The sequence below is a fragment of the Neopsephotus bourkii genome, unplaced genomic scaffold (assembly GCF_033783945.1).
Source record: "Neopsephotus bourkii isolate Nb327-2 ecotype Australia unplaced genomic scaffold, CSIRO-AGI_Nbou_v1 NB_795, whole genome shotgun sequence".
In the NCBI taxonomy this organism is placed as follows: domain Eukaryota; kingdom Metazoa; phylum Chordata; class Aves; order Psittaciformes; family Psittacidae; genus Neopsephotus; species Neopsephotus bourkii.
The window spans coordinates 1,470,532-1,488,543 of record NW_026901291.1 but is presented as its reverse complement, the minus strand read 5'-3'; the positions used below and the strand labels follow the sequence as shown (position 1 = coordinate 1,488,543).

Genomic DNA, 18,012 nt, shown 5'->3' with positions numbered 1-18,012 from the left:
GAACTGGAGCGGTGTGGGTGAAGGTGGCAGCCAGGGACACTTTTCATACTGCTGCTGTCAAGCGGCGGTGCTTGGCACAGGTTTAATCAGTCAGAAGCTTTACCTCAGGGGTTGGATGGGTGTTACTGGGTAGTGTGTGCTTCAAAGATAGACGGAAAGAGAATTTTCTCGATGCAGCCTGCCTGCAAAGTGAATGTTGTTTTTCCTCTGGAGCCTTCACTCCAAGGTCTTGTTGACTTTCCTCAATGATGTGGAACACAATGTGGGCAATTCCAGTTTTCAGCCATGGCTGCTCCCAGGCTTTCCTCAACCAGTGTCTCCAGTGGTGACTGTTCTGCTTTGTTCTGCTTTTATCCTTCTCCGATGTGCATGTGCACATCCATGTACACTAAAGCTAGTTAATGCTGGTGTATCATAACACAGTACGATGTTTGGGGAAATGGGGTTTTCTCTGCCAACTTCTGAATACATATTTTGGCATGTGTGGTTATTTATGTTTCAACACTATAACAAAAGCCATCTTAGTGAAGTTCACTGCTTTTCTTTTCGATCTTTGGTTTGCCTTGCATTAACTGAGCTTTCTGTTCTGTTTGCAGTACTGTAATGGTGGTGACCTGGCAGACTATCTTCACAGTAAGTGCAGCAATATGGAGAATATCCTCTGTATTCAAAAGAAAACATTGACTCTTTAAGCTCATTAAAATTGCTGGGGTTTGTGCAAGATCTAAATAAGCAGATTGTGTATTTTTTTCTTTAATTCCTGCAAAATACACAGGATATCACTGCTCCTCTTCTAAGAGGTTCATCCTTGATAATCAGTTGAAAACTGAGAATCCATGACAATAAAAGCTAATCTTGTAGTCTTTCCTATGTAGGTCAGTAGTGGCTGTTGTCAGTTATGTATTTTAGTTTCAATGGCCTTATAGATTAAACATTTTATCACTGCTAGGGACATGGTTTGTCTTTTGCTTTGTCACTGGAAAAAAGGTCTTTATGCTGAAATAGCAGTTCTATAGAATTGGATTAAAATAAGATCCCAAGAGTATATTTCACTTTAAGTTTACCCCTAAAGGTATCTGTCCCCACATCGAGGACGGAGCACATTTCTTTCTTCAGTGTACTGAGGGTGACTGTAGTGTAGCCAGTAGTGTAGTGTCGTAAGGGTGATGAAAACTACTAACTTCAAGGTCTTTTAGAGAATATAGCAACAGGTATCTGTGACTGTGGTGCCTTGAACCTTTTGGTGAAACTGAAGTGTGTCTTAGCCATCAAACTGAATGAAACATGCTTTGCATGTTGTCCTGCTGTGTTGTGGGACCGTGGCTTCAACCTCCCAGGCTGTTTTTCAATACACAGGTATCCTGGTCTGTGTGAAAATCACATTGCACCTGAATACTTCAGCAGCAGCAGGACAGTATGCTGCTTAGCTGCAGTCAGACACAGCCTTTCTTTTTTGTTGGCTTGGCTGTATTTTTCTTCTTCAAAGTAGCTTTCTTGTTGTTTTGCATGCCAAAGTTTATTCACATTGTTCAAATTAAAAACTAGTCAGCTGGAAAATACTTCAGGCTCCTCATTTGAGGTACATGATGCCTGGAAACGGCCAAAATAAAGGATTAAAAGCTAAATTTACATTTGCCTAAAGCTAGTGTTGGCATCCCTAGAATGATTATTTGGGGCTTGATGCTAGTATGTTGCACTATTCATACAGGGTAATGAATTACATTTGTGGACATTATTTTCAGAAGGGATTTAGTACTTGAAGGAAAATGAAGGAATATTCTGCCTTTTACCTGTTTTGCTTGCTTAAAATGTGAGATAGAAGTGGCAGGAATTTGTTTCTTAAATCCACGTTTATTGTGCTTTGTCTTACCTAAGTGACAGTGTTTTGCATCTGAGTGTTGTGGTTTAAAAGAAGCATCTTTGGTGGTGGTGGAACATGAATCCCATGTGAAAATGGTTTTGTGTTTCATACCTTCTTTTTCTCTTTCAATTTTAACAATGAAATGCTTTTTTTTAAGAGAAGTCAAACTTCAGATACCCATTCACAGCAGTGAATGCATGGGCTCTGAAAGCTCGGGTTTTCAGCTTTCATGCACATGAAATGAACCTTGATATTAAAGCACTGGGCTGCAGACTCCTGTAGGCAAAGCTGTGTGTGTAAACAAGAACACAGCTTCTGGCTGGATGATTTATAGAAACAGGGTTTATAGAAAATCTTCCTGTGCATCTTACTGCTTCTATGTGTGCATTGCCATGTTCTCCCTCCCACTGCCCCTCACTACCCCACCAAGAGAAAGATAAGTGAAGCGTATGTGCAATTCGCTAGGCTATTAATACAGCTCACTTCCTTGTTCATCAAACAAGGCTACTTCAGGCAGTTGGTGGATAGTTTGAGAAAGTGTTGATGAATTGTATTTTCCAAATAAAATTCAGGTTTCCCCCACTTTGGTCAGCTCCAGTGTCGCCTGGGGTAAGGTTTGTAAGTGCTTTGCCTGACCTCAGTGAGAAAGTTACCTTTAGCTCTGTTTTTACCAATAAAATACTTCTCCTTGACAACTGTAAAGGGCAGCTGTTGTGACTGGGAAATTGGTGCTTCCACTGATTTTAACTCTTAACACCTGTGTGCCAGTGAAGGAAACTCAGCAGGCACAGATTGCCAAAGGGAGTGGTCAGTCAGGGACTACAGCAAGGAAGCAAGCTCCTCGTATCACTGCAGTACTGATCTTCCAGATCCCAGAGCCTGGATGTGTCAGCTTCTGCTATGAGATTGCAGTCTCCATTCCACCACATGGTCCCTTGGGGCATCTCTTCTCCCAGCTTCTTGGGGTGCTTTTGGCAATAATGATTATTTTTTTCCTTGGAAAGTTCAGATTTCCTGCAGGTTATTTCTCTGGTACACAGGAGGCTCATCCCTATTGAGCAGCTATTGTGCTGCTTCTGTTGTTTTAATAATTGTGGTGGTATTTAATGACAACATCTACTTTCCCACTGACTCCTCAGACATTTTTGCTGGTGGTTCCTGTAACACTTAAGCAAGCTGAGCATGCAAATCTCCTGCTTCTCACTGAATGAGATGCTTGTAAGCTTCCCAGTCCATTCTGCCCTCTAATTACAAGCATTAGGCAATATGGTAATTCTGTGTAGAATCCAGAGGCACTCTAGTTCTCCTTGTCTTCCTAACTGGAGGACGTGCATATGTGCATGTTTCAATGCAATATGTGTTTTGGCTGGGTAATGCTGTTGGTCAGCCTCGATCTCTTTGATACAACCCAAGGTTGTGTGTGTTCTGCTAAGCATAACTCTTCTATCTTGTTGTTTATTGGTACAATGTGATTTCCCTTCTGATGGATCTCTGTGGAAGTTGCTTTCATTTAAAGCCCACCATAGGGTATGTTTTGAGCTGAGAAGGGCAGGTTGCTGCTGTGCATGGTAGAGCTGTGGGAAGCATGGCAGAAGTGGCTGTCCTCCGTATGGGAATAACTGGGATTTTGTAGCCTCAGGTTGTCAGGAGGTCAGAGAAGGCTGATCTAAAATAGCTTCTTAAAATTCTGTGTGTTGGCACGGACACAGGGTGTTAATGGATAGCTCATAACTGTGTTCATGACCTCTCCTCAAGCTGCTTCTTGGAGGGCACATCTCTGAAGGAAACTTCATACCCGAATAGAGCATTTCTTGGTTTGTCCACAGCAGGGGCAAAGAGCTGTTACCTTTCCATTCATCCCAAGTGGTGCAGGGACTCTCTTCTAAACAAGAGGTGTGAGGCACTGGTGTGTAACTTTCCACCCTCTACACCTAGGTAGTTAAGAAATGTCTATGGTAAGACTAGACCTATCTGCAGTAAGTCTTCTAGCTTGTACAGCTGACTGCACAGGAATCTCACTGGCCACGCTCTGCATGGATGGAGCTGGGATAGTTACAAGATGGGCCCCAAATAAACCAGCTTGGTCTCTCAGACTTCAGTGTGAGTGGGATTGGGCCCATGCCTGTGGGCAGGAGGAGAAGTTCTTTTTCCTAAGTAGCTTTTCCAAAACAGTGTTGTCCTGTAACATCGGCGGCTATACTCCAATGCATTTACCCTTGGATCAGCTGGCAAGGGCTGTTACTAGTCTAGAAGGCAGTTTCTTAGTAGGTTGAACATCTTTGCACAGGCTGACTTTTGAGGTGGTTTTGTCCTTTTCCTATGCTTCAAGAGCTACGAGGCACGCAGGCCCCACACTGACCCACAGTAAATATTTGCTCTGATCTGCTGCCCTGTGTTGCTGCTCCCCAGGCAGTAAGCTGAGTGCCTCCTCACTGAAGTGGAGCCCAGGAAAATAAACAGGGATATTATCGCTCTCAGTAATAGCAGAGTAAGGCTTGTGAAACAACATTCTCTGCAAGAATGTATTGCTCACCACAGACATCCTCAGGGATGCACAGACTTCACTGTGGGTTAGTGTTTTGCCAGTTTTCTGGTGAAGATGAGAACATCCCCTTTTTACAGAGATAGAAGAACAAATTCCCTATTTGGGAGGTATCAAGGGAAGAGAGTTTTGTTCTCCACGCTTGTTCTAATTATTCTTTTTATTTGATGGCACCTAAATTGAATGGGTCTTGTATATCTTCTCCCTCCCTCTGCTGATGGTGGCTGCTCTAGAAGATCTTTTGCAGAGCAATATCCTGAAGTCACTAAAAATGTCAGTTATATTTATGTCTCTGTCCTTCAGCTGGGGATTGCTGCTGGCATGCGGCAGACTGATGGGCTGAGTATAAGAGATAAGGACTTTTGTTTTTCTATTACAGCCTGTTTGTTAATGGAGGGAGGTAAAGGGTATGCCCCTGTAGCTCTCCAAGTAGCCAACTGTCTCTTCTGTGTTAGTGAAGGCTGCATCTCAGTTTCACAGTCCTGCCTGGCTGCACTGCTTGGATTTGTGAGAGTTAGTGCTGCCAGAGCACTCACCAGACCCCGTGTCTGATTTTGCTGTGCTTCAACACAGGCTTTCCACTATGCCACAGGAGTTGTACTGGGGGGAATCTGTCCTCAGGCTCAGTATGCCACCTTAGATCCTGCTCGTGTAAGGAAGACAGTACTTTTGCAGGGCTGAGAGCTTTGTATAGACTTCCAAGAAGTGGAAAAGCTTAAATTCTGTAGAAATCACTAGCTTAGAGGCCCTGTTTCCTTTGGGTAAATGGATTTTTCTGATCTTGGTAGGAATATTGTTGTTTTCAGTATGAAGAGGTACAATCACATGAGGGAGGTGCAGCTGGCTTGCTGAGGGGTGCTGGCTAGTGCTGTGTTAGCCTTACAGCCACCAAATTATATAAAGGAGAGGGTAACGCCTTAAGGATGTGGCACGCTGTTGGACTGCAGGTCAGAACAAGGCTTTCAACAGCATGGCTTCTCTGCTAGAGGCAGAGTGTGTTTAGCTAGGGGTTTGTAATTGCTTGCCAGCTTAGTAATGTTTCAAGTCCTGCTTCATGTTCAGGGGATACGACAGCCTGGCCTTTCCTGGGCCTCAGCTGAATTGGCAAAAAGACTTCTGAATTCTTGCTGTTCTGTTTAAAGATGGTGTTTTAACCGTTTCTGAATAGACTTCCTTGAATAGGAATAGCAGAAGTGCTGTGTAGACCTTTTATTGAAGAGAAGATGGAGCACAGCTAAGATGCTGGCAGAAACTGAGTGATACATCTCAGCAGGAGGTCAGGGAAGGCCTTGTTAAAGATAAGGCAGTGCTTTTCTTCGGAAGATGAAAGTGGGTTTGGAAGACTTGCATCTGAGCTGCCTCTTAATGTCCTCAAAATCCCGTCACAGAATCTCCCCTTCTTGCAGAGGAGTCTCTTGAATTCCAGCTGAGAGCCAGTTCACGAGGAAGAAGGCGCAGTAAGGGGCAAGCAACACTGCATGCATGTGCACTGGTCTCACGTGTATCAGTCCAGGACCAACTGATAGCTGCGGTGACATTTTAGCTCTCTGCTTGTGCTTCCTTCTAGAGCAGTGAGGTTGGGAGCGGTGGGAGTTTATTTTCTGTTCCAAGTGCTGTTGAACTTACCCGTGTCCCTTGCTGTTTCCCATGCACCTATTTTCAAAGTTGGAGTTTTAATTTCCTGTGTTGTGTTAAAGCTGTGTGCAGCCTCATCTGTGTTTTCGTAAGGATTCCTCCCTCCTAGCTGACTAGGTAGAGCAGCATTTTGGAGCTCCTGCCAGCTTCTTTTAATGTCTTACTAGAGAACAGCTGGAAAAACACTAATGAAGTACCAAGTAATTTACAGGGACCTTTTAGAGAAGAAATCATTTTATTCAAGAGGAATGGTGCTTGCTTTGAGCCTGACTTGCTTAGTGGCTGAGAAGGAGCCTGGCTGGTAGTGCTGTTGATCCTGGAGTTGGTTCAGCAGGCTGCTCCCAGCTTTGGCAAGAGCTCCGTACCTATAGCTCTTAAAATAACGAGAGCTAATGTTGCATTGCTCTGATTAGAAGAGCCAGTTAAACGTTATTTTAATCCCTTCAGTGTTTGTTTTCACACCGCAATTCTTGGGAAGCCCGTATCTCAGGAGAGGGCAGTTCAGAGCTTCCACAGTCACTGATGCTTTAAATTCCATATTTTAATTTGCTTATGAAAGCGTTCTGAGATGTTCTTGCTGCATCTATGGATGCAAGATGGAGTGTGTCAGATGCCAGTTTTCGGGGGCCATTTGGTAGGGGTATGTTGTTAGGTATTGAACTGATTCATGCTAAAACTGGGTTTGGGGTTAGGAGTATGGTTTGGTCTAGCAGGTGATGATGCTCAAGGGTTAGGCCTAGACTTGAACTCATACCCTACAGTTACAGATCCTACTGGCCATGTGTCCTGACTGATTGCCTGCATTTAACCTACCATTCCTTTCCAGGCCCAGCATAAGCCTTAATGATTCTTGCAGGCATAAACCTTAATCCTAACTCCTTCTCACTTCCTCTTAGCTCCACCTTTAGATGCGGTCTCTGTGATAAAGCTCTGACCTTAGGTATCCAACTGCTATCAACCATAGCTCAAAGGTAGTGATCCTCCAACAGCTTGGGCCACAGGAGTACATGCCTTGATTTGGCTGGCAGCTCTTGTGGAGGGAAGCCTGACCCTCACCAAATGTCACTTTTGGATGCAGCTGATAACCCAGATTCAGCATCTGCCACTGGCCTGAGTTCACCATGAGGGACTCAGGGCTCAAACAGCCCTGACCGCAGACTAAGCTGGGAATGCAAAGGCTCTCCCTTGTTGCCTGTAGGAATTCAGAAACTGTGGGGAATAAAACACCGTACGTGGAAATAAAAATGACAAATTATGGGTAATTGCTGTGGAGAAACTGCCCTCTGGGCTCTTTGGAGAACCAGCATTGTAGTGTTCTCATCTGGGGATATTTTTTAACTCCTTCCTAGCTATGCGGACACTTAGCGAAGACACCATCAGGCTCTTCCTCCAGCAGATAGCAGGTGCCATGAAAATGCTGCACAGCAAAGGCATCATCCATCGGGACCTGAAACCACAGAATATCCTCCTGTCCTACGCTGGAGGCAGGAAATCAAATCCCAACAACATTCGCATAAAGATCGGTAAGACCCTGTTCCAAACATCACCCTAAGCGCTCCCAGGAGGGGTTGGTGATGGATAAGTGGCAAGCCTCAGTCTTTCTTTGGGGAATTGTCTAGGAGAAGGGAAGAATTGCTGCACTTCTTAAAATGGCCTCATGTTTTTCATCTTCCTTGCTTAGTTTCTCTGCTAGATGCTTTAGTTTGTTCCAAGCAGTAAGAGTAAGAGCTTTCTGCTCTGCCAGGACACAGGCTAGCACAAAAGAATTGGGCAGGCCTTGCTCCACTTTAGCTGAACGGTGCCTCCCTTGGTAAAAACAAGTACCAGCCTGCCTTAATCGGCTTGTTATCTCCAGGCTTACCAATAAACGAGGAGGCATTGTGACTTTTGTCTTCAGTTTTTAATAGTATTGAGGTAAATGTTGGTGTCTTAAGGCCTGAAACTAGCGGCTCTCCTGCTTCTTGCCTTGGAGAACACAATGGGAGTCAGGCACACCTAAAAGCAGGCGTTGCCACAGTCCCAGTTAGAGGCAGGCTTCTTGGCTGCATCTTGGAGTAATTCACTTTTTGCACATTAGGCAAGTGGCACAGATGGACCAGTAGTTGGGACAAATGCTCCCGAAATCCAGAGCACATGTTTCTGTGGTCCTTCATAAATGAGGGCTGGATGATGCCCCCCTCAGTGGTTCACAAGCTGAAGCTGACACCAGTTAGATAAAACTGTCCCTCACCTAAACCTTACGCTGTGGAGAAAGAGTAACCACTTTCATTCAGCTGAGAAACGAGGTCCAGTGGAAAAGATTGGAATGTTGCTGCCTGTTTGGCTGAAGCACTGTTTGTGTTTGGGTTGATGCTTTCTCTTTTGTTAGTTTGGTTTGGGGTTTTTTGTTTGTTTGGGGTCCCCCCCCTTTCTTGCTTGTGCAGTGTTATCTGAAATGTGGAAGCAACTGGGAGATGCAGGTGCAGGCAGGAGGGCTGCAGGTATGGCTGCTCTTGGGTGTGATGTACCCTGCAGTTCCTCCCTGCTGCTTCCCTGAGAAGAACATGGTCCAGGGAGTAGCTAGTTGTACCAATTCACTGGTGACACATGACAGCATAAACAGCTGTGTCAGACTCCTAGCTTGAAATATCTGGTAACCTTGAGAGAACCTTTAAGTATCATATGATCAGATGCTGAGTAACCTGCAGAGGTAATTCATCTTGGTGTTCCTTGTCCCTGGCTCTTCTAGCTGCCAGGTGAACTATGGCTCAGCTTTCTGTCCTTGTACCAGGGTTAGCACTGTTGAAACAGTTCCTAAAGGAAAACAGTTCAGTGCTAAAGGGACAGAGCAAGACTTTTCGGTTGGGCTGGTCTAGAAATGTGGGTGGTGGTGAGTAGTGGTTTCTCTTGGGTGTCTGTTACATTGCAGCCTTTTCAATGGAGGGGAGCTTTCAGTTCCCCAGATTAAAAGTTGAGATAGCAGCAGATAAGATAGCTAATATGAACTGACTCTCACTTGAAGCCAAGAGAGCTTTTCCAGCTTCCAGCAGATGCTATTTTGGAGTGCAGGCAAATGGGTACGGGATGAAATGACTGCTGATGTCTGAAAAATGGATGGGAGTTTATTCTTCTTAATACTTATTTTGTGGCGTGGTCTGACCTTTACTAATGTCTGTGCATTAATAATTAGCACAAGGATGTGACTGCTCAGGAAGGGAGCTTTCACATTTCTCTTAATCTTTGCACTTGCTGTGAAGATTCATGGGAAGCAAAAGGGAAGATGGGGAAATCAACTGGAGAAGGTGCAATCTCCATAGACCTGGTGTCTGATCCTGACCTACCTGTGTTTCTCTTTGTAGCTGACTTTGGCTTTGCCCGATACCTGCAGAATAATATGATGGCAGCAACATTGTGTGGTTCACCGATGTACATGGTAAGTGTGTTTTGCCTACAGGTTTGTCTATATTGTTCTTGCTTTGCCCCCCAGAAGCAAGACTTTGTTTTTCCCTCCTCATTTCCCCAAAGGTGAAATTTTATTTGCTTGTGTGAAACCAGCTATTACACAGGGAGACTTCATAAAGTTCTAGGTGCCTCTGTTGTCATGTAATTCTCAGGTGAGCTGTGGATAAATGGAACTGAACAAAACAGAGTATTGATTGCTGTCTGCTCCCAGAAACAGCATCTTCCAAAGGGAGCCAGGGCTTCTCCACTAAAGGCATTGGGAAATGAAATTTATTTCCTCTTCTGTGAGCAAAGCAACAACAGAAGAGATTGAGGGCTGGGGTGATAATTTCACACATCTGGCTATATTTGAGATGCTGCTTCCTTGGTGAGGAATCTCAATAAATCACCGCTTCAGTAGGCTCTCTGGAGACAGAGTGGTTCCACAGAGCTCCTGTTACCTGGGCTTTGGAGTCATTTTTTGCCAAGGTCACAGCATCAGGAGAAGGGTCTCTTTCTGACAGCAGCTTTGTAAACTCTCCATCTGTTCTTAGTTCTTCGGTCTTGCAAAGTCCCTCAGACCTATGGACCTTTTGGAGGCAGAGATTTTCCCATTCTGGTTAACCTATTCCGAAGTGTGCTTCTATTCGCAGTTTATGTTTTTGTGCATTTCTACTTCTTAACACACCCCACCCACTCCCACTAATTCTTTCACCAGAGCAGCTGCTTCCAAGATGACTTCCTAGCTTGTGAAACAGATGGGTTTAAAACCCCTAAACTGATCCCTGTTACCCACTTTGTACTTTCCACTCTGGGCCAGGGTGTGAGGAGGTGAGCTCTTATTTGTGCTCATGGCAGCAGTCAAGATCTTGAGGTCTCATCAAGTCAGTGAAATTAAAGATGACAAAACCAGAGCAGAAATAGAAATGTCAAAGCTATGTAATAGTTCCGTGGGATGTGGGTGTCTGAGCTCAAAGTAAACAGAGATGCTGTAGATCATTTTAGGTTGAAAGTTTTACAGGTGCCCTGGGGCAGGAGGCATCTGATTTTGAACATGGTCTAATCCACTCTTAAGGGGTTTTTTGTCTGTACTCTTTGGGCAGAGCTAGGCTTGGACTCTGCTGCACTGCACAGGGGTAGGGTGTTGGGTAGTCTGCTCCACAGTATGAACTCAAGCAACACAGACTTCCTCTCTCTCCCTGTTTTTGGAAGCCTGATGTTTATTTGAACTCTGCTATATGTGAAGATGATGTAACTTTTTCTTCTGTGAGCGTTTCCTGAATCATCTATTTTTAGGGAAACTTTCTTTCAGAGTCTTGTGAAAGTCAATGAAAACACCCAGCTTATTTTTTGAAAGGGTGGAGGAAGCTGGTGATGGCCTTTTTCTATTCTATGTTTTTATTCATTTTAAACAACTCTGGACATTACAGGGAATCTCAGTGCTTCCTATTGCTTTGTGTTTACTGATGGATTTGAAAGAAAATGGGAAGGGAGGATTCAGTTGGGATTTAGGGGGTGTTTGAAGTCTCTCTTTAGTGAGCATCTGCAGGCAAGGCAGGCCTTTATTCCCTGCTTTAGCTTACAGCCCATTGCTGCTCTTTTCATTCTGCTCTTTTAAAGGAGAAATGTGTTTTACCCACACCAGCATGAGTTTTCTGTCTGAACCCTGACATGTAAGACTAGAAACCTCCTTGTGTAGTTCTTGTCCTGCTTCCTTGGCTTTGTTTGGTGTCATGCCTGCTTCCCTTAGGGACAGACCAAGCTCCTGTCCACAACTTATTTGCTGCCATTTTTTTCCATTGCATGTGTCCTTCACTTCTAACAGAGCTGGAAAACTGATCCTGTTCCACGCTGGCAGCACTGCAATGAAATCTGTTGTTACAACCATGTGGGGTTAGCAAACCTGTCCTTCTGTCCCTCTCTGCTGCTGCTCATAAGGCACGCTGCCTCCTTAGCCATGGTGGACTTGCACTGTCTCCAGCAAGCAAGCAAGGGCATGGTGTGAGATGAGAGCCTGGAGTCTGGGGCACAGCAGGGCTCAAGCTGTGTGAAGATCTGTCTTTGAACCCAAACTGTGACCTTTACAGGAAGCTCTGGATCATAATTAATATGCTGCCATTTGGGCTAAATCAGGAAAGTACATAAGTGATGCAGATCAGGATGAAGGCTGAAGCCTACCTGTTCAGTGTGAGCCTTTCCTGCTCTTCCTCTAAACCTGCTGCTTGCTTTGGTTTAGAAGATCTGTCTGTGCAATTTCAGTGAGGCTCCTTCTGAGCACAGGCGACTTCAGCAGAAAGTAATGCACTGAGAAGAAGGAAAGAACTGGCTTTGCTGAAATGAGCTGAGCAGCACAGGGTAATTTTCGTCTGCATGAATAAAAGTCTCTGCTTCTCCTACTCAGATAGGGGATTGGCCCTTTTAAGGTAGTGTTACAGTCTTTTCAGGAGCAAATCTTTCATGGTTACCCTAGAATCTAGCTCAACAGTTTTAAAGCATAACTGGCTTCTGTTTCTTTCTTGCTAATAAAAAAAAGAGAAAGGAAAAAAAAGCTGCATCTTTTATAAAACCCATTTCTGTTTTCTCCCCCAAAAGGCACCAGAAGTCATTATGTCACAACACTACGATGCCAAAGCTGACCTCTGGAGTATAGGAACCATCATTTATCAATGTCTAACAGGAAAGGCTCCTTTTCAGGTGAGTTGCTTAAATCTAATATTTCTGATTCTTTCTTACTTTTTTCTCTATCTCCTTTTAATCTGTTCATTTCTAAGGCTTCTGTCACCTATAACGTTAACTCTCATAGATCCAGCCTTAGGAGGTCTGGCTGTCCAACACCTGGACAATGTGGTACTTTATATGTTGTAATGTTTGATGTGTTACTCGAATGAGTCTCCTCTGGATTGTATCTCAATGAAATGTACTTCCTGGTTATAAATCCTTAGGAAGGGTCATCTGTTCAAAGAATTATTATGAATCAGTTAAAGCAGTTTTGGTTTTGTTTCCAGGCCACACTTAAAGACAGTTTCTGTTTACAACCATACAGTGTATGCTTTATAATCATAATTCTATTGGGCATGGAAGGACAATAAGGAAGATTCTAACTGCAGGTTCATGTTGGCTTTGTGGTAACTGATGTATTGTAGCTAAATTGACTTACAGAGCAGTCAAGTAGGCTCTTACCAGATCATCTCACAGCAAACCATTCCAGCCTGAAATGTTTATGTTAAGCAAGTCCAAACCCCCCAAATATAACAGTCCAGTAAAACTCCACCCTCTAATTTATGCCATAACTTCTGGATGAGCTAGGGCATATCTGTTGTGAAAAACCTTCTCTGATTTTACATTCTCAAATGATGGAGAATTCATCTCGGCCTTGTAACAGCAAGTTGCTTCAGGATTACTTCCCATTTTCAATGATGCGTAGCTGGAGTTCTTCTAGACTCAGTGTGTTTTTCTTGTTCCCAGTCATTAGTATGCCACACTGTGTATTGCTTTTCTTTTTCCATGCTGAATAAGGTCTGCAACTCTCCATTGCAACCACTGTTTTGAAGTGCTGTACTTGTCAGCATTGTTTTTCCTTGCTGTCTTGAAGCATAGTAGAGAGATGCTTGAGTTGCTGGTACTTTTTTGCTTCTTTGTGTGAACTGTCTCCAATCCATGGGAAAAGACCAGACCTCATATTTACATGCTGATGTATCAGCTGATGCCAGCTCTTCAGCTTTTTAGATCAGTTAGGGGCAAATGTGAATTGTGGCCCTATTTCCTCATGTACTGGCGTTTCTTTATCCCAGCTCTCTAATAAAAAAATCCTCAAACCAAAATCTCCAAACAGAACCAACCAACGAAACAAACAGTGTGTGTGTATGGAGCGTGAATCTATGCTCGTGTAATAAGGCACACGTTAGGAGGTGCAGGACTTTCTGAGCTGTACTTCCACAGCCCTTTAGAATTTCACACAAGACTTTGAGTGTTTCTGCAGTAGCATCACCAGGATAAAGTGAATTCTAAATCCATTGCAGGAAAGAGTGGGCAAATACTGAAGTAAATTAATGGTATGTTTTGGTTTTGTCTGAGCCAAGAACACTTTTATCCTTCAGAGTCATTTTTTCCCTGCTGCTGGAAGAATCTTCCATTCCGGTGCTTTATGTTCTGTCCATCAGCTTGCTCTGCATTTAGAGCAAGACTTCATTTCCGTTGAATGTTTCTGGTTTTGTAGACACCCCTACAAATACACTGCAGCTCCTGAATGGCTGCTTCTTACTGGCTGCATCCACTTCTTGTCACAGCTGGTATCTTTGTTAGAGAGGAGAAAATGACTGTTAGGATGAAAGGAAATAAATATTTGTGGATTAAGACAAAAATGTGGGGGTGGCGAAAGCAAGCTTTGACTCTACATGCATAGGAGAGCCTTGCACTCATTCTGCCTTGTTACTTGGTGCCTGTTAGTCCTTAAAGGCACCCTGATGCTGTACTCATTTGAGTTTAGTTATTGTTTAACGTGGTGGCTGTGTTGTAGGTGTTCTTTGCTTAGTAGCTCACACACAGCCGTGGGGCATCTGGTTTCTTTGAAAACATTAGGTGGCTTTTATCGTTGCTCGTTGAAGCATGTCACAGAAAGGTTCTGGAAACACTTGCTCTTACAGAGGAGACTCTTGCAGGCAGTAACATGGAATACTAGTCAGGTTCATTCAGCTCTCCAGCCAAGGTTTTGAAAGGGCAGGTGGTCAGAAACCCATCAGCTCTGCCTATGTGTATGTCCTCAGGCTCACACAGAGGTGAGAGCAGTCCTGTTTGCCTGTCACCCTCTGGTTGAAGCATGACAATACCCTGCCTTGTGGTGGGCAATGAAGGGGCATTTCAGTCCCTACCCAGCAGGTCCTGATCATTGCTTTGTGCTTGCTTGACTGGATGACTTCTCTCTTCCCCATATGCATCCAACATCTGTTGGGCCGAGCATGGGGTCATTCGTTTCCCTATTTTTATGTTTCCTTCTGCCCTTTCCTCTTCTGGGGTTTGTATTTTGAAGCCAAGTGCCAGGCCCCATTTGTTACTGCAGCAGCAGCTGTGGATTTGTTTGATTAGGGAGAGAGAAGAGCTCAGCCCAGATGGTTCTCTGTGCACATCTATTTGTTTTGACTATGTGTGTCACAAATTGCCTTCTCATAGCTACAGACGCCTGTCTAGGGCAGATGTTGGAAAGCTAGTTAAAGATTAACCTCCTTTATTTCTTTGTTGGCAGGACTATGTTGTAAGAATTTGCTGATGGTCACTGAGCAGGCGAGAAGCTATTGTTTACAGAGCTTTGAGGAGGAGAGAGGGGTAGTGGATGGAGGGGATGGGGAGACCATGAATAGGAATGAGTGCTCTTGGGAAGCACATCGAAGAATGGGTGAGGAGGTAACAGGCTGATTCCACATAGTGCCACCAGCAGACTCCGTTGTACAAGGCAGCCAGCAACTGGATTTCTGACATTAACCTTTTCAGGCTAAATCCTCACTGTGCCTTCCCTCCCAGGCTGGCAAGGAGAGCCCCTCACTTTTGTTTTGCTGAGATTCCCATGGGAATCTGGAGCATAGTGGTGTGAAACTGCATTTGGGAGCTCTGGCTGCTACATGCCCCGGTTGGGCACCTTCACAAGGATGCAAACCAAAGGGACTCCAATGATATCTGCAGTGAGGAGGAATGCGCTGTCTAAAAATAAAGCAGGGCTTGGGGGGGACTGGGCTAGAGGGAGGGAAGATCCAATGTGTATGGAAAGGCTGCGACAGCTGTCAATCCAGAAAGTGCCTGTTAAATCAAGGCAGAGATGTGTGCAAATGGGATTTCTGGCTGTCTCAAAATTAACTGCAGGTGGGTCACCCGAGGCAACTTCCCAGAGCCCTTCCTGTCCCTTCCTTGCCTCACTGCATGGAGATGAGAAAGAAGCTGCTGATGCTTAGATGAGAACAGTTGGTGAGGTGGCTGGTGAAGCTGTCTTAAGGAGCTTTTTGTATTAAACATGGCCATAAACAAAACAGTGAGACTGTCATAGGGATGAGATTAATGGGATTCATAATCCCTATAAACAGATTGGCTGAGCACTATATTAACGTGGAATTGTTAATTTGCCTTGCCTAATAAGTGGTCTGCAATTGCATTTCTCATGACTTGAAATTGCGTTTCAAGTCACTGAGGACTTGAACAGTGCATTTCCTAGTCTTGCTGACCACTTGCTGCACTGAGAAGTACTTGAGAATGTGGTGGGTTTCTCTTGTCCTTACCTGAGCTGGAAAGATTGGGCCCAAGTGCCCATGAGGGTGCTGTGTAGACCAGTGACAACCAGAAGCAAAACTGGAGGCAGAGAAGAAAAAATATCTTTCAAACCCAATCTAGTCCTTGTCAGATGGTATTTTAAATATGATTAGAGGTAAATGACCTCAATGCCTTTTATCTTGTTGGGGTCTTTTGCTGGTGGGAGTGTGTGAGGAATCACACTGATGTCCCTGGTGGCTTCTGTTGTGTGACCCCTTTAAAAACTGGACATCTCTTGGTAAGCAGATGCATCACCGAGCACATGCACTTTGTGTCAGAGAGGTGACACGGGTCTGCTTGGACATCAGATCCTGCTAAGGACCATGAAACCTGGTTGTCTGCTGTCTGAACCTTTGTATGAATCCTCTTTGGGGCTGCTTTATGGACATGGTGTGCTTTGTCTGCAGGAGAGTGAGCCAGGGAGCAGGGAAGTGATGGGAGAGGTAATGCAGGTTTTGCTGCCTTGACTGGCAGCTCTGAAAAGAGTCCACGTGCCTGGGTATGCTCTTATCCCAGCTAGATGAAAAATTGATTTCTAAGCCTGGTGTACCCAGTCCACTGCTTTATTTCTGGGTTAATTCTGCCTGCGTAAGTACTAGGATTATGTATCGCGTACCACAACTGCTGTGTTGTGAAATGGGCCTCGAGGAAGACTGGGGAAGGGAGGATTTTATACCCACAATTTGAGCTCCTGAGGTACTTGTTAGCCAGGCCACTCTTCTGTCCTCAGCGCTGTTCCTCTGGACTGTCCTGTGTCAATAAGGGCAGGTATTCCTAGCAGTGGTTATTCTGCTAAGTGGGAGCAGGGGTTGACTTGTGTTGTCAGTGAGCCATTGGCTTTTAGATCAGTGTTTGTGGGTCTGATCCTGCTCTGCTGGGAGCAGAGAGAAAACCATCTGTGGACAGCTAAAGAAGGTTTAGGGGTTTGTTTGTTTCTTTGTGCTTTCAGGTTTCCCCCCAGTGTCAGCCACCTAGTTGCAGTCATCTCCAAGTATTGACTGTTAAGACCGCACAAACAGAAGGTATTTGCAGCAGGTTTTCAAGCTATTCCCTAGAGCTGCTGAGCCAGAAACATCATTACTTATTTCCTTTTTCTGAATCCTCTCTGCACCTTTGAATCCTCAGGAATCCCAAAGGAAAGGATTGAAAGAACAGAGCGTATACCATAGACCTGCTATGAAGCATTGACTAGGCAGTGCTGTTCACTGGGGGGGTATGAACGTGTCTGGCCTTCCTCTGACTGAATGCTGGGCTTTTATATCCAGTCTTCACCCAAGTGCAACAAATCCAGTGCTGAGTGCTTAAACACCACCCTGCGTGCTTTCTGTGTGCAATTCACTTGCAGGCAGCCAGCACCGAATGGGATTTGGCAGGGTTTATGCTGAATGCCTTTGTTGGCTCAGCATATTTCCACTGGTGCTCAGGACAGAGTGACAGAGTGGCAGGATTGAATTTGTCCAATTGTCTTTATATATAGAAAGGCCAGACCAAACCAGAACCAGTTACACTAATGCAGCTGTTCCACAGTAACACGAGAGGGGGAACAAGGGTGTGAATTAGCCTGCTGGTGTGTCTCCTGTTTTGAGGGAAAACTGAGCTGTCCATTCTGCATCCCTGTTTCTGACAGATGGATGGTGTCCTGCAGGTAGCAGCTGGCTCTGTGTACCTTGAATGGTCTAGTTGTTAGGTACCAAAGATGTGCTTTTTCTGGTGTTCTTGGTAGGGTAAATCTGCCTGGAAGGTAGATTTCAAAGTAAGCCTTAGCTCCCTAGAAGAAGGAATCCAAATGGCATTTCTAGTATGTTGCAGACATTCTGCATTGCTGGTTTGGTGGGGTTTTTTTCCTCTTATGATTGTCAGAGAAGCAGAATTTATTGCAAGAAGAGGTGAGCAAAGTGGCTGAAGGTACCAGTGCTTTATGCAGTGGGTGCTAACAGCAGGAGAGCAGTGGTCATGTTACTGTGAGCCTGAGAGCCTGCTGCAAGGAGCAGAACTGTGTGACTCGGTTGATCAATAATGAAGTTATGTGAAGATGCAGTTGTTCTTTCCAACTGAGTGGTGATGCACTGTTGTCTGTGCTGGGCACTCACTGAACTGACTCTGTTCCCTAGCAGACAGCCACCTAAATCAGAGACCAACCTGGAACTATGGGCTCCTGGGAGCAGCCCTAGTGAGGAAGCATGGTTTGGGTGGGTCAGACCCTGACACTCTGTTCCTTGCAGAACAAGTGGGAGTTGTCCTGAGGCAACAGGATGTGGAGAAA

General features: G+C 44.8%; 1 protein-coding gene across 6 annotated transcripts in view; it reads left to right on the top strand.

The window, feature by feature from the left end:
- Positions 1-18,012, top strand: part of ULK1 (unc-51 like autophagy activating kinase 1) — an 80,530-nt gene that overhangs the window by 16,509 nt on the left and 46,009 nt on the right. For 5 of the 6 annotated variants that reach the window (XM_061355353.1, XM_061355354.1, XM_061355352.1 and 2 more), the window contains 4 exons: positions 597-633; positions 7,388-7,561; positions 9,377-9,450; positions 12,051-12,152. In XM_061355353.1, the coding sequence (XP_061211337.1) occupies positions 597-633; positions 7,388-7,561; positions 9,377-9,450; positions 12,051-12,152 (387 nt within the window). The remainder of the gene's footprint in view (positions 1-596; positions 634-7,387; positions 7,562-9,376; positions 9,451-12,050; positions 12,153-18,012) is intronic. The other variant, XM_061355356.1, reaches the window with a different exon arrangement.